At 39.3% G+C, this 25,035-nt stretch overlaps 1 protein-coding gene across 2 annotated transcripts in view; it reads left to right on the top strand.

Annotated features, from left to right (window-relative positions):
* The first annotated feature begins 8,792 nt into the window (after nucleotides 1-8,792).
* vat1 (vesicle amine transport 1) overlaps nucleotides 8,793-25,035 on the top strand; it is a 48,434-nt gene continuing 32,191 nt past the window's right edge. The window contains exons 1-2 of one of the 2 annotated variants that reach the window (XM_088331031.1): nucleotides 8,793-9,466; nucleotides 22,382-22,589. In XM_088331031.1, the coding sequence (XP_088187157.1) occupies nucleotides 9,041-9,466; nucleotides 22,382-22,589 (634 nt within the window). In that variant the 5' untranslated portion in view covers nucleotides 8,793-9,040. The remainder of the gene's footprint in view (nucleotides 9,467-22,381; nucleotides 22,590-25,035) is intronic. The other variant, XM_088331022.1, reaches the window with a different exon arrangement.

Raw genomic sequence — 25,035 nt, 5'->3', positions numbered from 1 at the left:
GGACCCCCGACGTGTCTCGCTAGGAAAGGCCACGCCCCCACTGCTTGTGCACGCGCAGCAAAGGGTCAAAGGTTAATTTTCACCTCTCCTTTCCCCGTGTTTGTAAACAAAATGTTGAGGATTGAGCATTGCTGAGGCAGACGGAAATCATGTCACTTTATACCAGCCGATTGACAGAAAAAGATCGTTCATTGGAGATCAGGGGTCTCAAACTCAATTAAGTTGGGGGCAATGGAACTACGGTCTGGGTGTGTTTTGGACAAATTGGGTATTCCATGAAAAAAAATTGCCGTTATTGAGTGTCGTGTCTTAGAATTCCCAACTCAAAATCGAATCTAAGACTAAAGAAAAAAAACGTTAAAATATAATATGAAATTCAATCGATGAGTAATGAATTAATCAATCATGAACGACAGCGTTTATTATACGGTGGTTAAACAATATTGATTTAAAAGATAAGCATAAAAAATACATGCTCTATCATTTGATTATGCATTTTGATTCAATACTCGTAAGTGGAGAAATGTGTATTTATTTGACATGACACGGGGCTCACCTGGACAGAACTGACATCATTGTCAGACATCTTGCTGCTATGGGTAGCCAAAAACCCCAAAAAGGTGATTTTCTGTAGTCTGTATTATACCTTGTACATTTCAGTACTCGTTTTTGGTTGCCTGGCATCATACAGACACATCAAATAATACACATTGTCTTTCTATATAGATAGATAGATAGATAGATAGATAGATAGATAGATAGATAGATAGATAGATAGATAGATAGATAGATAGATAGATAGATAGATAGATAGATAGATAGATAGATAGATAGATAGATAGATAGATAGATAGATAGATAGATAGATAGATAGATAGATAGATAGATAGATAGATAGATAGAGAGAGAGGTGGCCCGGCTATGATCAACTGGTTAGTACACTTGTTGAATGTATTCCTTTTAAGTGGTGTGGTTGATTGGTGTAGTGCACAGGTGTCAAAGCAGGCGGTCCGCGGGCCAGATCAGGCCCGCTAAGGGATTGAATCCGGCCCGCGAGACAACACTCAGAGAAGCGCAAGAGAAAAACAAGCTGCAGGCTGAAATAGCTCAACTTGATGTTGCCAAAGCCAGGTTCTTCTCACAAAGACACTGTACTTGTATTTATTTCTCTCTCTCTCTCTCTCTCTCTCTCTCTCTTCCACCCCCTTTCTCCCACTCTCTGTCTCTGTCTCTTTCTCTCTCTGTGTCTCTTTAACTTCTTTTGCTCTAACTTCCTTTTTTCCTTTTCTCTCTTTTCTCTTTCTCTATTCCTACCCTTCGCGCTCTCTTTTCTCTTTTCTCTCCTTCTGTCTTTCTGTTTCTCTTTGGATTTCTTTCTTCTTCCCCCTTTCCATTCCCCCTCTCTCATGACTTTTTTTCTCTTTTGTTTCTCACACTCTCTCCCTCTCTCTCTTTTTTTTCTTTGTCCCGCCCTCTCTCCTTTTCCCTCCCTCTTTCTCTTATTTCTTTATCTCTCTTTTTCTTTCTCTTTAATCGGCTAGTCCGGCCCCTGACAGAATGTTGGTTCTATCGTGTGGCCCCCGAGTTAAAATGAGTTTGACACCCCTGGTGTAGTGCATGTATGATGCCATTGTATAGGGGTGAAGGTGATAAGTATGAATGTAGCAATTCGAATGGTATCAGTTTGTTGTCTGTTCCGGGTAAGCTGTATGGAAGAGTCTTGATAAAGAGAGTGAGAGGAAGAGCAGATGAGGAGGTGATGGAGGAGCAGAAGAAGATGTGTGGATTAGGTGTTTGCAGTACAACAGGTGTGTGAGAAATATTCTGCAAAAGGTAAGGATGTTTATTTGGCTTTCATGGACTTGGAAAAGGCGTATGACAGAGTTGATAGAGAGGCGTTGTGGCAGGTGATGGTAATGTATGGAGTGGGTGGAAAATTGTTGGAAGCATTGAAGAGTTTTAATGTGAACAGCAGAGCATGTGTAAGAGTAGGGACTGAGACAAGTGAGTGGTTCCCTGTGTTGACTGGTGTGAGACAGGGGTGTGTGATGTCACCATGGCTGTTTAATGTGTACATGGATGGTGTGGTGAGAGAGGTGAATGCAAGAGTATGTGGGAGGGGTGTAGAAATGATGGATAACAGTGGAACGGTGTGGCAGGTAAGTTAGTTGTTGTTTGCAGATGACACAGCGCTTGAGGCTGATTTTGAAGAAACATTGAGAAGGTTGGATGTGGAGTTTGGAAGAGTGTGTGATAGACGTAAGTTATGTGTGAATGTTGGGAAGAGTAAGGTGATAAAGTGTTCACGTGATGGAGTGGGCATGGCGTTAGAAATAAGGTTGAATGGACAGGTGCTGTAAGAAGTTGAAAGCTTTAGGTACTTGGGTTGTGATGTGGGTGCAGTCGGTGGAAATGAGTGTGAGGTATTGCACAGAGTGAATCAAGGAAGCAAGATTTTGGGCGGTCTGAAGAGAGTGATGAGCAACAAGAGTATGAGTATGGATGTTAAGAGGGGACTGTATGAAAGTGTGTTTGTCCCGACTGTGGTGTATGGTGCAGAGACTTGGAGCCTGTAGATTTGAGAAGGTAATTAAATGTTTTTGAGATGAAGTGTTTGAAGAGTATGTTAGGAGTGACAAGATTGGATAGATTGAGAAATGAAATTGTGAGAGACAGAACTGAAGTAGTACTGGAACTGAGCAAGCGTGTGGATATGAGAGTACTCGGTTGGTTTGGGCACATGGAGAGGATGGATGAGGAGCGAATGTTTAAGAGGATCACCAGAGCAGAAGTAATCGGAAGGAGACGAAGAGGAAGGCCGCAATTGACGTGGATGGATGTTGTTATGAGTGCACTGCAGGAAAGAGGTCTAAATCTAGTGGAAGCTAGAGCACTTGTTGGTGATGGGAATGAGTGGAGAGGTGTTGTGAAAGGATAGTGGGATGTTTGGATGCATTCAAAGGGATGGGCAGGGCACCTGTATGATGCGGCAGGGGTAAATCAGTGAAAGCTGTTGAACAAAAGAGTGTGTTGTGTCACCCTGACCCGAGTGACATGGCCACTTTCTGGTATCCCGTTTCATCTGGAGGGACGAAAGCATGACCAACTTGGGTGCCGAGGTGTTTAACTTGTTTGGGTGTTTGGGCATTTGCGTTGGCCATGGTCAATTTTTTTTTGTGTTTTTTGGGAGATACCAAGAGCTGTAAATAAATCATTGATACACAATCTGCTGCTACAGTACGTACTGTACCCCTCTGCACTGCCGTTGAAAATGAATTTCCCCAAAGGAGATGAAATAAATTGAATTTTTATGACTATCATAAGATTTCAGTGGCACACTGTGGATTTCACACTGAGGCTTTCGTAATGTGTAGGTCGCAAACAAACTGGCTCTTAGGCTCGCTCTTGGAATTGAACCTCGAGAGTCAGCTCCCCACCAATCAAGAGCCGGTTCCTTTTGAGCCCCTTATTTCTCTTGTGATTGGTCAATATGCGTTTTTTAGGGATTCTATAATGTTGACTTTCAATTTGTTTAAAAATGTTTAGTTTTTTAGTATTCTTTCTCGCATTTGTACATCTGTATTTTAAGTTCATGTTTCCAGTGTTTTTCAGGGATGAAGTTCATTCTTGATATTTTTAGTTTATTTGTTGTTGCACTGAAAAGTCAATACTTTTATTTTAAGTTTGTTAACTGCTTTTTGGTTATAGCAAGCAAACCTACTCCCAATTTAGTTGTGTATGGCGACACCTCTGAACAGTATTGAATGATCCTAAATTACTTTAAGTGAAATTAAATAAAAAATAACCTGCCAGACACACTGAACCGTAATTCGACTCTGGAACGAAATCAATGCATGAATGAGCTCATTGTTACAAAGAATGACAATACAAAGGAAATTATTATTATTATTATTATTACAAAAAATGTCTATGGTCCACGTTGGAGGCACTGAACCTCATCCGAATAGTCACACTGCACTCTTGTGGCCAGTAATGAAATTGCATTGGCAGATTGGCTTGAATTTGGATACTGCTCCTGCTTTTCTAATTTACTACAACTTACTTTCCCCCATTTTTTAAAACAAAAACTTTAAACAAAAAATCATAATCTGATGAAGACTTTTAGAAGGTGGTAACATGTGAATACAGTATTTTGACAGCTTGTTTCCCCCAAATCACAGTCGCCAGATTACAAACCAAAACTTTAATAATAACAAAACAAAGTAAAAAAAAAACACTCAAACAAATGTATGAAAAAAGCAAAAAGAAGAAACAAGTGGTCAATTCAACAAAACGTGAAAAAAACAATTGGGCAATTTTGACATAGGCACACTGGACAAGGTCTCACAGCACACTAATGTGCCCTGGTACACTGTTAAAAAAGACTATCGTAAGCCAACAAAGAGTAAACTTAACCAAACTTGGGTGAAAGATGCAATCAGGATCTTTTTTAGGATAAAGCATCACGTGTTAAAGATTATTAGTGAAGATGGCGAATCTGATCAATCGACTTACCAACCAACCAATCAATGATATCTATCATCATAAGTTTTACTCATCTGACAGCAATTGCCTGATATCAATATCGGGACTCTAGTGACGTAGGCCTCCAATAGAAGTGCTACCTAACCGCCACGAGGTGTCTCTGCTTTGCCACTTGCAACAAAGAGCTGAGAAAAAACTTGGACCGGTGTTTTTTGAGGATTTATATTTAGGCACGGCATAAAAAACAACACTTATCATTAATTAAGAAAAATAAAACGACAACATGTTTGCACAAAAACAGTACGATGCAATAATATAATACATAAACATGTGTGAGTAGCCTCAAACTGAAGCTTTTAGGTGCTTACATGTATTATTCAGTGTTTTCCTTGCAGAGAAGACATATTCAGAATCAAAATAAGAACCCCACAAATGTAGAAATAGAAAACAATTTGAAAACAAAGAAATGAGATTTCAAACTTGCAATCGTATTGCTAGCTAGTAGCGACTCGTATAACATAATACCCGATCTTATGAATAATGTTGCAACTGTCACAAGCCAATTATGAATGTTTCGCATCAACCGAGTAAAGATAGAAAATGCCTTGGCATTCGTTATGGCCCCAAAATACTAGGGGCAATACAACACTGAGCATGCGACCCTCTATTGTACCCCAGTTTTCATTTCCATCTGAACTTGTTTCTATCAGCATTATCCAGCCATAATAGTTTCAATAACACAATTGTAATTGCACACTTCTCAACAAATAACGTGATTAAAACTAGTCGGTGTATTGTTGTGTTTTAACGAATTATTTCTGTTATGTACTCTTCAAATTTGACACACCGCTAGAGGACTCTATCCTTCCAAGGCCTCCAGTGGCAGGACTACAGTCTTTCAGAATATCGCCAAGCTTTTCCACTCTGGAGCAATAAGGTGCTCCAAACCAAAGCAACCATGCCAGCCGAGGCGCTATCAAGTCTTGACTTTTTTCACTTTTCTAACTGCTTTCCTTTGCATGAATCGGACACACTTTTGACAGGCAGGTCTGTAGTCTGCAATGTCAGCAGACGATCCAAACGCGACGATTCCTTTTTGGAGGGGGATGATGTGGCCCTATAGACTAGACTCTAGCCTAGTCAGGGGTGGCCAACCCTGTCCTCAAGAGCCGCATGTCCTGCATGTTTTGCAGGTTTCTCTTCTCCATCTCAGGTGATGCAAATTTTAATCTTGTTAGCAAGCTATGTGGGAGCTTGATAATGACCCAGGTGATTGGACTCACCTGTATTTGAGCAAAGAAACTCCCAAAAAATGTGGCTCTTGTCGACCGGGCTGGCCACCCTTAGTCACTAGAGCTTCACTGGGACCAGGTTTACATACATATGGGAACAGTAAAGCAGAATAAACATGGTAAATACAGTATACAATTTGGGATTCCACATGTTTACCGCAGTAATCGGCAGCTGAGCCATCAACATTATTGCTGACTCTTCTCACCCTGGCCAACACCTCTATGACCTGTTCTCATTGAGTCTTAAAACTACAGACTGAAAGACATTTTCTTCCCCGGGGGCATCCCCAGCCTAAACAACCAGGCAAAACTATGAAAATTATATATTTTACCAGTTGCATCCCCAAATTTAACCAAAGCTCTCCCAACAAAGCATCCCCAATCACACAATGCTTGACATTTTAGGCTTGACCCGCTCAAAATTCAGATCGGGTCGGGTTTGGGATTAAGATCTTACCCTGGGGCTAAAAGTAGCAGACAAAATCTTTTCCGCTTGCAAAAGGTTTGGTCACTTTAGAGTTGTCTGACCTTTGCCTCTTAAATCAACACAACAATATTATTTGCTTGAGCAGCTCTGATAACTGTTGGCGTTATCACTTTGGTGAATTACCGCCACCAAGCCAATCTTAGTTTGTGAAACCCATGACGTTTCACAAAAGTGGTTCGCGGCCCTGTTTTCAGTAGATGGTGGCCTTTGTCTTGGCCAAAAATGCTAAGAAAAAACAAAGGGTCAATTACACTCATTAAAAGTTGATAGCTTAATGCTCTGATTGAACTCTTCTTCCTGTTCAGTCAATTGACGCATGTCAGAGGGACCACATCTCACTTGATTGGCATTTTGTTGGTTTTATTTACCTTTTCTGCCCATAGCAATTGGAGCCAAGAAAATGAGTGATAATGTCAAGAACCAGAACAGGATCAGGACCCAAATGCGTGACGTTTCTCACACAAACCTTTATTTTACGGGAACAAATTTGTGACATCAAAACAGAGTATCAAAATTAAACAGGACAAACTAGACGGGAACGAAACTGGAAAATTATATCAAACAACGGGACACACAGGATTGATATCAAAACAGGATATCGAAATTAAACAGGACAAACAAGACGGGAACAAAACTGGAAACTGATATTAAGCAGGACAAAATAAACAGGAACCATAGCCGGACAGGAAATACCAACAGGAAACAGGACAGAGTCAAAACCCACGTCTTGCGGGGCAGAGGTTCGTTGACGGACTTACAAAGGAAGAGTGAGAGTACAGAGCTTAAATAGAGGGAAAGCCAATCTGTCAACGAGCCGCAGCTCGCCCCACACGGGCGGGGCCAATTGGGCGCCATGGCAACAGTGACAGATAAGAGAAATAAAAGGTGGAGAACAGTGACAACAACGATCGGAGAAAATAATTACAAAATAATGTATGACTGTCTGCCATCGATAAAGCTAGAAAGTAAAGTAAATTGTTTAAAAATTTTATACTTTTAACTTTTGACCAGGGTATCAATGTTTGTTTACTACATAATAAACATGCATGGCAGGTGAATTGGTGACACCAAATTGTCTCTAGGTATGAGTGAACATATGAATGGTTGCCTGTCTCTGTGTGCCCTGCGACTGGCTGGCAACCAGTTCAGGGTGTCCCCTGCCCACTGCCAGAAGATAGCTGGGATGGGCTCCACCAACCTCACGACTCTAGTGAGGGTAAGCGGTGCAGATAATGGACGGATGAATAGCTACATCATTCGAATGATCACTGTTTAGGTACACGTTCTATAATCATTTAGAATTTTTTTTAGTGTGTAGCTATTTCAAAGCAGTTTTAGGGGTTCACTTAAATGCATTGTGGGCTTACATGAGAGTATATACGGTACTTGAAGTCGTTTTGGTTTTGCTGGACATTTTGTTTTTTGAAAGAAAGGTGAGTATATTAGACTATCTCTGCACAATCCTTTTATTGGATACATTTGAGAAGTGGAAATAATTTTTTGTTCGGCCACAATTTGTTTATTAGGGTGAAATGGTGGGTCCTCAAGTCAAACTAGTTGAGAACCACAGCCCTATAGATTTCAGACGCCAATTCGGAATCTGATTGGCTAAACCAACAACTTTCTCGTATACTGCTATTCTACCTCTGGGCCTTAAGGATTTTTTTGTGAATGCCTCAGGGTAGATTTCTGAACTTAGCAACAACAAATGGTTGAATTGAAATTGATTAAATAGATAGATAGATACTTTGTTCATCCCCGAAGGGAAATTCACATTTCCAGCAGCATCCCTGAGCTGAGAACAATCGAGAACAATCGAAAATAACACGGGAGCTGGAGATGATCAAATACAAAAATACACATCTGAAAGGAGCACAAGCAGGGAGCAACAACCAAAGGAAGCTGATTATTTAATTTGAACTGTTGTCAAAATAAAATTAATATGACATAGGCGGTGCGGCAGTTGAGTGGTCAGCGCGTCTGCGGCACGGTTCTGAGGTCATGGGGTCAAATCCAGCTACCAGCCTACCTGTGCAGAGTTTGCATGTTCTCCCCTTGCTTGCATGGGTTTCCTCCAGGCACTCAAGTTTCCTCCCACATTCCAAAAACATGTATGTCAGGTTAATTGGCCGATCCAAATTGTCCCTAGGTGTGGATGAGAGAGTGAGTTGTCTGTCTCTTTAGTGCATTACATCCAGTTCAGGGTGTCCCATGCCCACTGCACCAGCACCCCTGCAACCCTCCTGAGGATAAGCGGTGCAGATAATGCATGGATGATTCTAATATTTTTAGGCCGGCATAAAAGGCCTTGAAGGCCCTGGCAGCCCACGACTGGTACAATGTAGGCAATGTCCATTTAGCAAACTAAGGGTTGATAGGAAAAAATGTGGCCGCTTTAACTTGCATTTTTGCAAGCCATTCGCCTGTCACAATGCTTTACAAGTTGACGTCCAAGCCCTTCCCATTGCGAAGCAAAATCCACCCAATCACGCACGCAGGAATCCACCGTTTTCTCAGTTCTCCGTGTTTTCCATTTCCCCTTCGTGTCATCCCACTCATTATCTCTGCCTGAGCCCGGCGTTGACAGTCACCACTCCTCTCACCGGTCAGAACACTGTGTAGGTTTCATTTTTTTTTACCAGTTCCTGCTGGATAATACTTTGCGCGACCCCCTTTGTTCTGCCAAACCACACCACGTCCTTGAACGGGTGAACTATAAATCAAAAACATTCCAACAAGTTATTATCTTATTCCTTTCCAAAGCTTACTTGCAAAAATGTCTGGAGACGACGCACCTGTCCAGCAGCAGAACGCTGTGGACCAGAAGCAGGACCCAAAACCCACCGAGGAACCTAAAGTGGAGTCCGAGACAGCGGATGCATCGGCAGCTGCAGCCGACGCTGCTTCCCCGGCGGCGGCTGCGACCACGGAGAAGGTCCCCGAGGAAGAGGCGTTCACGTACCGCGCCCTGGTGCTCACCGGCTACGGCGGCTATGACAAAGTTAAGCTGCAAGTCAAGAAAGGCAAACCGGCCATGAAAGCAACTGAGGTCCAGGTTCGAGTGAAGGCGTGCGGGCTCAACTTCGCCGACCTGATGGCGCGCCAGGGGCTTTACGACCGACTGCCGTCCCCGCCGGTCAGCCCCGGCATGGAGTGCTCCGGTGTGGTGGAGGCTGTCGGGGAGGAAGTAACCGACAGAAAAGTAAGAAACAATCGCATTTTTACCATCTTACTAGAATTGATCCCCCAGGCGTATCAATTACGAGAGTGCACGCAGTGGATTCATATGGGCGTGTCCCACTGCTCTGTAAGAAAAAAAATCTCTTGATTTCAAACCAAAAATATGTAATTATACACTGACTCTGCAATTTTGTCATCACAATTGACATTTACATTTATTAAATGCAATTTTCGAGTGGGTTGGAGTCTCGTTGTTCGTGGGTTTTATTGCACAAAGAAAGGAGACTGTTGTTTTGCATATTGTAGCAAATGAAGATTCAATTGATGTTTAAGTAATGGAATTAGAAAACATCTAAAAATAATGTTGATTTATCCTTCATATAGTGGGCAACAGGCGTGCCCCACGGTACTATTCACCCAAACGGTTGTGTTTTTTTTTCACTTCAAACTACTTCTATAAACCAAGACCAGTGAAGTATTAATACAATTTACAAAATGTAACTTTTGTTTTAATGGTCTTATTGATGATTTTGCAATTGGGGGTCAATTTGGTTTCTGTCATCTGTCAAGACTAGGTGTGCCGAATCGTCAAGTTCTCACAGCATTTCCGGTATAGAACCAGAAGTTAGTTTCTCCCTTCATAATAAAAAGCATATTAGACTGCAAGCAGTCATTATATTGCCAATTGTAAAATATATCAGAATAATATACAATGGATGTATAAAATTTATATATATATATATATATATATATATATATATATATATATATATACATATATATAATATAATGGATATGTGATAATTTGTATTTGACTTCCAAAAGTGTAACCTTTTAAAGAGTGTCACTCTGTAAACGCTTGCGACGGTTGCCGTTTAGAGTGACACTCACAAAAGAAGGGAGTTATAATGTAGATGCCTTTTGTTAACTGAAGCGGACTAAAGTGGAGCTCGCCAAGGTTCGGCAGACCAATCCCCGCCATGCTCTGGCTTTTTACCATTAACAAATTAGAATTAGTTGATCGCAACATCATTTCAATGATCAATTGGCCACCAGGAAAAGAAAAAGTTGGCATTTTAGAGAGAGGTGGCTGGCTGGAATCCATTTTGTGCAAACACATTTGTTCTGACTTTGAATGGAGGAAAGAGGCTTCATTTGTGGTGTTGAGGCATCACAGAACATTGGCCTAATTATATTGAGAGGCTGAGAGCTGGCAAAAGAACAACTGGGGCGTGGTTAACCCATGTGGCCATACCATGCTAATAAGACTGTACTTTACTGGAAATAATAGATTTACTATTTAAGGTTAAAGTACACTACCATTTAAAAGTTTGGAGTCAACCAGATTATTTCAAAATTCACACATTTTGTATGAACTCACTCAATATTGTACGTTTCTTTTAAATGGGAAAAGCTATTGCCAGCCGTTTTATGCCTTTTGACTTACTTTCGAAGGCCTACATAAAATATAGTTTTGTTGCTATTTAAGCATAGGTCATATCAAAAGAAAGCTTCAACCCTCATCTTTCATCAGAAAAGAAAATGTTTTTCGCTTTTACCATTGCTTGTTAAACAACAGTTGAACATTGTTAAGTTTCTTAAAATACTCGTTTCTAAGAAAACTGAGAAAAAAAGATTCTAGTAAAAGGATGCATTTAAGCGGAACCTTCACTTTGGAGCTTTTTTTTCATCTGTGATCCCTCCGATATCTAAACAATGCTTTCAATGAACACATCATCACTTTTTTTTTTTTTTGCAAAATAACTTTTTTTTTTTTGCAAGAACACTGAATTTTTGCACGAACGATGCATGAACTTTGCCAGAACTTTTCAGCGTCCGATGTGTTCTGGTGACATGATGGCACGATTTTAGTCACCATGGCGATCGTGTTTTTGCAGACAGACACAAAACGTTGTCCCTCTCTACTTCGTCATCTTTTTTTAGGAAGAAAAAAGCTTGAAGCGTTAACTGTCTGTTCAAATCCATATCTTCGCTGCTGTAACCACGGTGCTTTTCTACGCCTCTACTCACCATACATGACCGCCTACACAGTTCAATTGCTGGATAGAGGAAGCAACACAAGGAAGTGGGGGCTACCTCGATAAGTGGACAAAGATCTGATCAAAGCCACACCTGCCATGTAATGGTGATTTGTCATACTGAAATCATTCCCAGAGGCTTGATACTTACTGATTTGCTACACTAAAACTTTTATAATAGTTTTTTTTTTTCATATTTTTTTTTTTTTTTTTACGTTTTGGCACTCAGCAACAATGCTTCTGAAAATTTGCTCATACGTTATTGCACTCAATGTGTTAATCAAATAAGTTGCAAAACAAGTCGAAGGTATTGTTGAGACATTGAGAAGGTTACAAATAATTATATTATCCATGAAACGTTTTCCAATTTTGAAATTTTCCAAGTGACCTTAAACTTTTGAAAGGTAGTGTATGTATTTTCTTTGAGAGGAAGTATTGCAAATGAATACATTTAAGGAGCAAAGTAGGAGAATTCCGTTTTTTTTTCTTTTTTTTATGCCGTAAAGAAGGGGCTTATTTGAACAGTTGAAGGAATGCTTTCTAATGTATTCTAAACATAATAAATCGTTTCCTACCATGTTCAGATTTCAAATTCGGGCATGAGATAATATTTTGTTACTTTTGGGTTTTTTTTCCTAATAAATGATCCAATGTAATATGATCAAGAAGGCATTCATTGTGTAGACCTTAAAGGGACACCGTGTGATATTTAACCACTATTTTTTGCTGTATTGTTTCCTGCAACCGAAAACAAGTGATTACAAAGCAAAAGGAAGAATACATCCCCGGGAGACTCAAAGTGACCAACCATACAATTTGTCTTCTCATTTTTTTTGCCAGCTTTTCACAAAGTGTTTGATTTTGGGGAGTATTTTTAGGGATGGAGGACAATTATGTCACCACACTCTAGAAAAGCATCATGTTGCGTAAAATGAATGCAAACTTCTTGACTTAAGGTGCTTACAAAAACTGCATTTGTATATGATACTTCATGTGTATTTGCTCATTATTAAATCACTATTTTTATGATTCTTCTTTTTAACACTAAGAGGCACTGAATAATACACAATGTCCTTTAAAAATCCATAACTGAGTTGTTCACCGGTACTGAAATGTAAACCATTAAATCTTTATTAAAAAAATTAAACGGTTTATTATTTTGAATGCTACCTATCTGAAATGTATCAATTTTGCCACCATAGAAGCAATAATTATTGACTTGGAAGCAAATCCACAACATGTTCAAGTGCCCTTACAGCTAGCTATATTTCATTACCGAGCAACGGCTTAAATATCTCAAAGCTCCTTTAAAATCGAAAAATCTGTGGGAGATGATGTGACCAGAAGCTTTTTCATCTCTCTTTTTCTCGCAAAGTTTTCCAGTTTTGTCAGTTTTGGGAGCCTCTTATCTGCAGGTTGTGTATGCCGGCATCATGAGTACTTATACTGGACAGCAGCAGAGTTGTGAAATCCAGGTCCAGAAAGTAAAAACCTAGCCAGCGTTTGGTCTTATTCACACGTGCTTTTACTCAACCGACAGATAAATGAGGTCTCCTGGAGCTGTTTGAGTAGATGCATGTGTGTCAAAAGCAAAACTTTGGCATTGTTTAGACTTTCTTGACCTCAATTTTACACCTGGTCAGCAGGCCTGTTCCAACAACATATAAGTGGTTCTGTTGGCCACATGTTTAGTGCATGTGTATGCTACTTTGTAGACTGAAGTCATCCTGAACTGAAACTTTGGTTCAAACATTAGAGATTTCAGTCTGATGGCTTTTCTTAGATGTGTGTAAGCATCATGCACTGAATCCAAACAGTGTGGCGACTTAAAAATAGCTCTGTATGGTTTTGTCTGTTTTGTTAGCCACATTTTGACTTGACTTGACATTTTTGTTCCTTTCTTAGGCAGATAGCAAGAGAAACGGGTGTCACTCAAGATGTCAAGGAACACTAATGATGATAATTAGATCGTAATCTTAACAGTTTTAATCAATTAAACCACACTTGCGTTGTCATCAGCAAAACGCCGTCTTTTTTTCAAAGCTAATATTAACGTCAATGCTCGGATACGTATCATATGTTAATCCAACATGATCTATGGGGGCATCCCTGTAGACTAATTGGATTACAATTGGTGACTGGTCAGCTGGACACATCGGTAGGGGTGGTAACCTTTGGAAAGTGTGAAATGACCAATAGGCTCTTTCCACATTGTCAGTCATGTAGATTGGATTAAAAGGTCAACACGCAAACAACACAGTTTGTGTCCGCCTACGCCCTTGCTTATAGAATTAAGAGGCAATTTAGCTAACGGAAAGAGATCTTTTGGCACTTGGGCTGGGCAAATATTGTTGACCCCCTCGAGGCAAAAGCGGAGCTTGGTTGGGCCTGAGCAGTTTGTTTTCGTTCTTGTTTTTTTGTCTAATTTCTTAGGTTGGGAGGAGCACTGCCTTCGATTTAAAGTCTGCATTGGAACATGCTTAAAAGACTTCCCGACAGTCAGTGTTTGAAAGCATGCTTTTCTGAAAGCATACCAGAAAGCAAAAGTTGCATTAAGGACGAGTCTTCCTAATAAACAAGCCCTAAATTGGTGTTTTATGTAAAAAATGAATTATCTATACTGAGTTTCAACTCGTTTCCTGGTTTATCTGGGCATTGCCATGACACAAAGAGCAAACCCTTACAAATACTGGACACCAGATACAATGTTTGTAACACAGGAAAGGATCCCACACCTTGACCACGGTAGAAATCCAAATAAGATATAACATACAAATCTATTATTATTATAGTAATGATTAAAATGAATAAATAATTAAAATCCCTTACAGTTTCTTCGGATTGAAAACAATACATCCAAATTTTAAATCAACATCTATCGTATACTACACTATTTTTAGTTGGGCAGTTATTGTAACTTATGCTAAATAGTTATTACAAACAAATCTACCACCACTACTACCAACGAACAATGATCCAGACTTAATTAACTAATCTTGAGAAATATGACGAGCAACTATCGGATTTTATTCATTTATTAGTTAATTAATGTATGTATCACAGGGATATGAGTAGATAATTGTTCGATGGGTTTCACAAAAATGTAAAATTGGTAAGGGAATCTTTGGTCTAAAACCTAAACAATAGTTTGGTTTGGCATTATTAAGATTTATCTAAATTGATGGTTTGTACTAAGAAAGAACACCAAAGGCTAAGATATCCACCATTTTTGCTGTATCTTTTGTAATATAAGTCGGTACTTTGTGAATAGTGGGATTAGAAATGAACCTGATGATCTAGTACAATTTGTACAGAGAAACGGCCTAACATTATTTGGTAAAGGAAAATTATTTTTGCAGCTGACCAAGTACCCACTGAACAAACAAACAAATTGACAAGAGCTGTGTTTCCCACTCTTTGCCTCAAGATTCATGAGGTTGGTTTCTGCATTTTCAAATAGCCAAACAAAGGGGCCAAATTATTTTGCGTTTGACAGAAGTGTTAAATCCCAGCCAAGTCAAGTCAAGTCTCGCTGCAGCATGTTGTACCGGCCCAATTTTAGCAATGGCATTGTTCTTTCATTTTGTCTGACCGTAGGTGATAAATGTGTGGCTTGAAAAGAAACAAATAGAACACGGAACATTGCAATTTCGTCCACACTTTTCTTTCCCTTCTTTGAGATTTACTCCTTCGAACTAATCTCAATTGACTCAGTACTCCTTGATAGTTTGTGAGTGGCGGGTGACCGCATGCTGAGTTTGTATGTGTGTGTCCACTGTGGGCCAGTCCTTATTGCCAGCTAAAGTAATGGAGAAAGTCTTTGACATTAACACAAAAAAACACTCATACTGATGGATGAGAAAGAGTTGAGGTAAAAGTCTTTTTGGAAAAGATGATAATTGCAGCACTCTCTTTCTCAGTTGCATATTTGTTTGTTCTGTACTTGTATTGCATTTCAATTAAGTGTAACTAATCGGAAAAAAGGGTCTCTTTGACCAGACATTGGAGTTGACTCATCTAGAATGAACTAAGAAGGATCCTTTTTTTGGAACAGTGTGACAGTGAGTAAGCAAGGAGAAAGGAAGAAGGGGGGTGAAATCACAAATCACATCGAAACTCTTGTTACGCAGCGCATCAGCACTTTTTATTCTCCTTTTTTTTCCACAGACAAAAACTGTTGCGGGTATCTGACGGTTCTGACCCATATGCTCCTGATTAGACCCGACTTGTACTTTAATTCTGGTATTTTCTCAAGCCCCCCGTTTGACCGAAATCCCCATTCTTTTGCTCAACGACATCTCCATCTTCTTCCTCTTGTCAGGCACAATATTCCTGCTCAGCTTTGTCTTGGCGTTGTCCTAGTCACATTCACTTTTCATCATCCTAACATAAGTGTAACAGTGTTTTATTTGCATAATCAAATCAGTCAGTCGTAAAAGGGAAGAACCTAGGGTGCTCCGAGTGGCGTCTGTTGCCGCTGCATGCAAATAGGGCGTGGCACCTCTTTGTTTCATCTCAAGATGCAGGATGGAGACACTTTGGCCACGTAGAAAGAAATCGCTATCTACAATCTTCATGCAAGTCGTTCAGTCAATGTATAGCTTCATTTGAATACTTGTTCTTAATTTTAAGAGCAAGTCATGATGAAAAGGGCCTTTAATACGCATATCAAAATGGCCTTTGATGCTAGCAAAAGGAAATCTTTTAACACCAGTTTGACTGATGAACATGAAATTTCTAGGACAAGCCAGCAGTAACTAAAAGCAGAAAATTGTTCCAAAAACCCACACCAAAAGTGACATTGAAGTAAGCAAATTTTACGTTCATTTATCGATTCTGGGTAAAGAATTTTAAGATAAATTACCAGTTGTTTTTGAGAAGATTTTGGTGAAAATAATGCTTTATTTGCCAGTGCATTCAATTAATCACGCTTGATATAATTTACAGCTAAAATATGTTATAACCTACTGAGTGAAGCGTTAAATGACTTTACGGGAACTTATAGATCATTGAGTTAATTTTTTTTTTTCTCAGGACTTGCAAAGATATGAAATGAGTGATCTTAAAAAACAAACAAAAAACAATCTAGCAAATGTTTCTTGTATGAGGATTTGAGAGTTGAAGTATTTTTTGCATGACACAATTTAAAGCTGTTAAATCTTTATTTAATTCCTCATCAAGTACCGGATGAAATATTCGTTCTACTGAAGACTTGCTTTGGATATAGGAATACAAATTGAGCAATGATCAATTATGTTTTTGTGTTTGTCGATTTATTTCCTTGTATGAAAAACTAAGCACACTAACTACCAACCAATGAACCACCCTGTGCCTCTAGCTCAGGGGCCAGGAACCTTTTTGACCCAAAGAGCCATAAAAGCAAAAAACTTTTTAAAAAGAAATTGAGAGAGCCACATCATATATTTTCAGACAAAATGGAAAAAACTGCCAAACACGCTCTCTAGACAAAAGCTAATTCTTCAGCACATTTTATTCCACTGTGTGTCATTTGATGATTTAATCAAATGTATGAAATGATAATAATGCCAAATCCTGTGTCCCAAATCAATGTAAATATGCCATTTACAATTTGTCTTCCACCTTCAGTTAAGAGTGTTGAGGCAATTTTTTTCCATGAAATGTGTCCTTAATAACGGTTTTAAAACAATGTGCATGCAAAGTTCTTTTGTAAAAATGTCACAAATTACTGCAAACGAAAAGCATATCGTCATATTCACTTTTGGTGTAGACTACACTGAGCGAGAGAGAGAGAGAAGGAAGTGCCCTGCGCTGTATGCAGGGATCCGCCCACCTGTACTGCTCACCCAATCAAAGTCGTTTGCCAGCATTTTTATTTATCAGTTGAAATGGTTTCTTATCAAACTTCTGCATTAAGTTACTTCGGCTTTATATGGACCAAAATCGGGATGAACTCAGTTGACTTTGGAACGCCACAGAGAGATGTGCTATCGTTACATTTGGTTTCAGAGCCATACGTACTCATGAATAGAGCCATATATGGCTCCCGAGCCCTAGGTTCCCTACCCCTGCTATAGCTAATCGTTTACAATCATACTACTGTATTTACAATCGTTTACAATCGTACTACACATTCAAAGTTGCTTCAATTCGGATGATAATGATTTGACAAGCAAACGGCCCAGAAAATCAAAACCTACAAAGCAAATTTCAGACCTGGCTTCATCTGGCCTTGGGCAAAAATCCGTGGTTTTCTGCTGAGCTCGTCAACCTACAAAGAAGTTGACCTGCGTACTTCCTCAAATTGAATCACCAGATGATTAGGTCAGTAAATGCATATGCAGCTATCTGGAATCGTCTCAGTTGACCCGAACAGTGAGTGTGCATGATGCCCAGAAATGTGCTTATGCATATATGTATAAGTGTGTATGTTTGTGTATGTTTTGCAAGTGTCACAAGGCCGTCTCACTTGGCCTTGAGTGCATCTCACGTGTTTTATGTGGGCATAGAAGAAGAAGCGCTGAAATGACTGCTTGAGTCATGTCACTTTCCAGTAAATGCTGTCACCGCAACCCCCACCGCACCTACCTTGCATTGTTTTACCGAGTGAACCAACAGCCCTGTTGCGGTCGAGAACCCCCCAGAGTCAGTACCACAAACAAAAGGAAGGAAAAATGGAAAGCATCTTTGGTTAAAAAAAAATAATAAAAAGAAAAAAAATGGAAAGAGAGAGGGGAGCTGTCTCTAATTGGAGCCGATAGACAGAAAGGCGCAAGGCTCCCGCTGGACCATTTGAGGGGCCGAGCTGAGTGGGTTTGTCCCTAGCAGGGGAACGCTTGTCTCGTGCTCAGCCATGGGGAAGAAATCTGGCAGGGCTGATGATGAGCGGAGGGGAGCCGTCGAGAGAAGATCGGCCCCTTTTGTACTGTTTGCTTGACAAGCAGGACGAAGTTTTTCAGAACGAGACGGTCGGGGGATTAAGAAATTGAAAGACAGGAGGAGGGATGTACTCGTGAATGGGGAAGGAAAGCGTTCTCAAGTTGCGCTGGTGTCGGGAAGTGAAAGAAAGAAGGGAAGAGAAGAAGTAAGGATTGGTGAGAGAAGGAGGAGGAAGAGTATTATAAAAGGAGGAAGAAAACAGGAAGAGAACTAGAAGGCCGTAGTTGTCTCTGTTTCCTGTGTCCTTTAAGCTGGCCTTCCTGATTGGCCGGTGCGCTTTTGGGGCGACAAGGAAGTTTACAGCACAAGCTATGTTGTGCTGTCCGATGAGGATGCTGCTTTGATAAGAACTCAATGGCAAGGCACAGACAGAAAGTGTACGGAAAATTGGCATGTTGCTTCTTATGTTATAATGACTTCATCAATCATCCTTATTCATACAGTCTTCTGGGTCATCACTTAACAAGAGTGAGTAAACCACTGAAAGTATTCTGGTCCAAGTACCGTCTTACTTGTGGTTACCTTCTTAGTTGATAAGCAATCACTCTGTGTTTATGAGTTAAGAATGACTACAATATATAAAAAGTGGTCTTCTGGCTAAACCTGGTTGAAAAAATAAAAATGTTCCATCCAAAAGATCTTTTCATTTGGTTGGATTGTGAAATTTAAAGTAAAACTAATTTTTAAGGTGTCTTCTAAAGGGACAGTGTGTATTGTTTTTAAATCAATATTGGGTTAAGAAATTTAGTTTTTTTTTTCTACTAGTAATTTTTTACTAGTGTTTCCATCATGTATTGATCAGTTTATTCGCCTAACACGTGGAAGGCCCTGGTTGGTGTCCCCTCCCCACTTCCCGAATATGGCTACCCCGCGACCCTTCTGAGGATAAGCAGGGCAGAAAAAAAATGGATGGACAGATGTATGCCGATATTCTTAAATTTAATACCTCGCTAATAAATGAGGAAAATAGATAACTTAATCCAATCCATTTTTTTGCATTTAACTATACAAATTGTGTTTTATTGTCTATTTTTTTATAGTGCGACCATTTTATCCAATTGGTTTTGAATAATTCAATAAATATATTCATTTTCAAATAAACCACTGATTAAGAGTACTGTAATAGCTTCTAAAGCACTGAATTTGATAATTTGCATTGAAAAATTCAATGCAATAGGACTACTTTAGAAGTATTTCATTGCACAAAAATGTATATCTTGAGGTATAGAATTGATCCTTAAATCATAAACAGAAAAATGTAACCAGGTATTTGAATGTTGGCCATGAGCGCAATGATAAAAAAACATTTTCATGTGGGTATAGAAAGGGTCAAAGGCTGAGAAATCCAAGAGAGTGTAATCTTAAATCTTAAATTTTGAATAAAATACCATCGGGATGGGCGTTTCCTCAAAAGTTCTCTGGTTGATAAAAGGCAGTCAACATATACAGCTGCAGTGGGTGGTTTGGAGTGGCACATGGCTTAGGGGACATCAAGCGGACATATTTAAAACTGGAGGTCATTAGTTGACCATAAGCAACTATTTTTTTTTCTTATACTTCTCTCAGCATCAACTTGCGTACCAGATTAAATCAGTTAGCGGGCTATAGTTTGGCCACCCCTGGTTTAGCACATTTTTGGGGATGTCATTTAGACAACTCTAGACTACACGGCTATTTTTGGACTAAATTGCGTTCACATTGGGACTAAATGCAACACCATTTTCGAAATCTTAATCTGACCAGACCAGAAATCAAGCGTGCAAAAGCTGTCTGGAACTGCGCCTCAGTACACCCAGGTTTCAACAGATGAAGATGGTGCCAGCACATTAACAAAAGTCAACTCGAATAAATTCTATATAAAATATAATATCAGATACAATTCAAAAATATTGTCTTCTGACCATGAATCCTAACCCAGCATTCTGGTTATTAATATATATTCCATCTCAGCTAGTCGTCTTGTTATTTGCTCTTTACCTCAAATGACATTGTAGTAGTTGAGGCCTCAGTTAATAATTGTTCATTGATGTGCTTCAGAGAATAAATACATTGGTAGTAACATGATAAGCGGGAAATTTCACTGTAATGTTTTGTGACCAGCAAGTAGCATAAAGGGTTTTTAATATGGGAAGAAAACATATTGCCGCTTAACATATTTTTCAATGCAGTGTTTTTTTTAAGTAGTTGGTACCTTAATATCATTGTTTTCCAATTTAAACTTCTACTTGGATGAGCTTGCTGCACATGACTGAAATGAAAATTATATTCCTTTTTTTTCAGGTATGTTCAGTCTAGCTTGGCAGAATTAGATTTTTTGTATTCCTAGGACGTTTTTGTACCCTTGTGTCAATTTTGGTGACCCTCCTAGTGTCAAAGGGCTCCAAGCTGGAACATTAGAAAATACACAATTCATACTCAAGGCAATCATTAGATCACAAGTGAATTGTTCTGGTTGTCTTGGGAAACTTTTCCCCTCTCATCAAAGCAGGCCTCATTAGCAGTATCGGATGCATTCTCCAACTGCACTCTGTAATTTATTTTCTTTAGATACAGGACAGCCCACAAGGGCTTATAAAAAAATCTGTTTTTCATTATTTGTAGAAAGCAACGCCTTCAACTCTTGGCAGCGGATGGGCTGGATTTTTGATTATCTGTTCTTGTGGTTACCTAAAGTACATACAGGGGCAGGATCTTGAGCCCATCTGAAATCCTGTCCAATGAAAATTACATTTACTCAGATTTGATATTTCAGGTATTATCCTGATCCACAGCTGTTTTCAGCTAGAAGCAACTTCCAGATGAATCAATAATGTCACTCGTCGCCATGTCGTGCTGCTGTCTTAATAGTCAAAAACACACTGCAATGTCAGCGGTAGTAAAGCTTGGCAGCTGTCCTGCCGATAGTGCTGATTGCAAATAAACCCAGCCCTCTTCCTGCCAAAAAAACATTCGGAACAGAAATGTGAGTGGATAAAATGTGGCTCTCATTAAAACTCAACCAAATAGACTACTGTTTTTCAGACATATTAGAACAAATATCTTTATTCATCCCTCAAAGTTGTTTTTTGTAAATTGTTGTTTACTTGACTTTATACTCGTTTGTAAGTTGTGGTTCTCAATTTTTTATTTGACTTATTTTTTATTTTATGACTTACATTTAGGGCTGCAACAACAAATCAGTAACATTGGTTATTAAAAGAATAGGACACGGATTTCATCATCGATTCGTTGTGTCGCACGATTTATGCGTCTCTCGGCATGTTAATTCAATAAGAGTGCAGTGAATTTTGTTGTGAAGTCGAGACCCTGTAGTACCACTTTGATACAGCCGAGGGCAACTTGAGACCACATTTTGTTGTGTGACGTACCCATTGGTACTGCAATGATCTAGTAGTCGCACTTTGGTCTGGCAAAGGATGCCTCTAGGATATATTTTGATGTATGAACGAATAAATAAGTGACCTTTATTATTGAAATCGGAGGGCTACTCCTGTCAGTGTAAGTAAAACAAATTAAAAGATCAACATATTTCAAACAATGAAAAAATTACAAATGTTCGAGGTCCTTTTGATTTATCTAAGTACTTGCATTCTGCTCCGACGTTACCTCTTTTTTTTTGCTTGTTATAACGCATGCATTTATGTTTTTTTGTAATTATTAAGCTATTTTACAAACACTTGGATTTTTAATTTTTTTTTCTGTAATAGAACATTTTGTTGTTTTTATCCGTCCAAAACTTCAATTTTTAAAAAAAGGGGAGGAAATTAAAACGTGTTTTTGAAAATCTGATTATTTGCATAAAATAAACTATTGATTCAGCGATTAATAAAGTATTCGTTAATTCCAGCCATACTCAGATTATATGTTAATTCATTATTATCTTAAGGATTTCCAGTTGCAATGGTGACTTCTTATTTTTTTTTTAATTAATTTCTTTTTCCCTATCCATAATTACTGACTACTGACTTGTTGTTTCCCAGGTTGGTGACAAGGTGATGGTGCTAAGTCGCTTCGGCCTGTGGCAGGAGGTAGTGGTGGTGCCAGCCAATCACACTTTCCTGATTCCGGAGGGCATGAGTTTCGAGGAAGCTGCTGCCATACCGGTCAATTACATTACCGCCTACATGATGTTGTTTGACTTCGGTCACCTGCGGCCCAACCAGAGCATCCTCATTCATTCGGCTGCAGGTAAGAATGGTCTCAATAATAGGAAAGGTCCTTGATTTGGAATGTTATCAAGTCGGGGCATTCTTTTTTTTTTTTAGAAACCAAAATGCAAAGGGGGGGGTTTATCTCGAAATGTCAAAACTATACAAAAAAACATTGAGGCTCGAGGCTCAGAGCTAAAGTTTTGCACAATCAAGTTTTGCAGGCCAACCGCAACTTAATTGGTTGACAATAATGAGGTGTGCCGGCATGTGAAAAATATCACAATGGTATATTAATTCTGGGAGATTAATCATTCACCATCTCCAAGAAGCTCACTTGACTTTCCAAAAATATTGCTTTGCCAACATTTAATCTTGGAAGGGGATGTCTAGTTTTTGATTTTTTTTTAGTTCAAGCAGTTCAAATGGTAATGTGAAATGTACACACTAGGATGATACAAATATTTTAATTTACCAAATACCGTGCATTCGATTGGGATCCTCCTGAGGGTGTTTAAGTTGGGTGTGGGATTGGTGAGAGAAGGCTGGGGGGCCAGCATAAGTATTCACACCTGTTTTGGGGTGTATAGCATCAAGCTCAATGAGAACATTTATTTTTGCTGCTGCTTTAGGCAGCTGGAAATCAGGAAAATGCATTAGTTAGCTGCCTGTAGATTTCTTGTCTTCTCTGGGCGTTTGCGCAGGAATAGGATCAAGAGGCTTATGGGACAGCGTGTGGGTGTACATAGAACCAGAATTGTGGCCGGGAATGAAATTTGAGCTGTGTTTCTGCCCAGGTGTAGAGAAAAACCCAATGCAGCGTTGTTTCCTGGGAGACAAACGAAAGCCTGCGTCCCATATATTTCATGCACTCCATGTCTTGCTTCTCTGGAAAGCCACTCTGGGATGAGAAGGATTTCACAGCTGGATGATATGTGGACACCGTCGGAACAATATGGCGTAAATGTGGTTTTCTCACACAGGGAGACTTGAAGTCTGAATACTTTTAGGCAGTTACTCAGGGTAGCCTGTCAACTGTCATTACAAGCACTACATCAGATGTACAGTGGAATTCTTGTGGCTTTAGGTCACAAAAAAAAACAGTCCCATACACAACCATAAAATCTCCAGCCCGAGTAAAAAAAATTCTTCATCACACATTTTTTCTTTTTCCGGTGTTCTAGTCGATTATAAAGACACATAGGATACATATCTACTTTCGACAAAATGAAACTAATAATTATTATTTCACGCAATGTAAATATGCCAGCACTAGCTTCCGCTTTTATAGTGGTTCCAAGAGATTAGTCGTAATTTGCATTGCTAGATGTTAATAGTAATACAAAAATTGAAAGGAGATTAACTCACCCGGTGAGCACAATTGCATCTAATTTGCATCACTTTCTTTTTTTTTAGTCTTGGCATACTTTTTGTCCAACTACTTTTCAACCGCTGATTTTCGCTTCCTGCCTTATGTTCACTCTCATCTCAACACAAGGAGCAGTATTTCAAAAAATGAATAGTGTTTCATACTCTTTCCTAGTCTCAGGAGAGCTCTGTATCCCAAAGCAATTGGTCAGCACTAGGGTATGGCAGGTTAAGTTAAATGATTGAAACCTAAGAAGTCTTATTCTTTGGTTTTGTTTTCCCCAAATCAACTTAAAGGCACACAAAAGCACCTAAGAGTGCAGTTTTTATCAAGTTATTTTACTATAGTGGGCTACTATTATTTCTGTTATGTTTATCCAAAAAGGGGAAAAAAGGGATTATTTGATTGATTACAGTATACCAGTAGTATTTCAACCACTCAGACTGATTTAGTTCTTCAACAGTTGAACTGTTAAGACCAGGTTTATTACTATGTTAGTTTTAAATAAAATCTTGATTGACTATACGGAGTAGCGGTCGGAAAGTTTTAGTCCCTCGTGATTCAATTATGATTGCGATTCAATGGTATGATTATAAAACCATTATTTAAAAATATTTTTCAATATTCAAGATTTTAACACTTATCGTTTTTATAAATGTGTGAATTTGTAAAAATAAAAATTTAATTAATTTTCACAGCAGTTCATGCAAAGTGAATCTAAATACAAAAACATGAAACACTAGTTAGTAAGTCAAATTAATAGGTCAAAATGCCTACCTTAGCCCCAGCATCCTGGGTATATGTCTGGAGCGCCCCATCTTCACTTTCAAGGTGTCATGATGCTTTTTATCTTTTTCCATTTTTTTTCCTTCGTCTTATCTGGGGTTGGATCGTGGGGGCTGCCGCCTGAGCAGGGAAGCTCAGACCTCCCTATTCCAAGCCACTTCATCCAGCTCATCTGACAGGATCCCAAAGCGTTCCCTGGCCAGCCTAGAGACATAGTCTCTCCAGTGTATCTTGGGTTGTCCCCAGGGATTCCTGCCGATGGGGCATACGCGGAACACCTCTCGAGGGATGCGCGCAGAAGGCATCCTTATCAGAGGCCCGGGCCACCTCA

The sequence above is a fragment of the Urocampus carinirostris genome, chromosome 1 (genome assembly GCF_059441175.1).
Source record: "Urocampus carinirostris isolate Australia breed hairy pipefish chromosome 1, RoL_Ucar_1.0, whole genome shotgun sequence".
NCBI classification, from domain to species: domain Eukaryota; kingdom Metazoa; phylum Chordata; class Actinopteri; order Syngnathiformes; family Syngnathidae; genus Urocampus; species Urocampus carinirostris.
The sequence above is the reverse complement of the archived record's forward strand: the minus strand, read 5'-3'. Positions and strand labels throughout refer to the sequence as shown.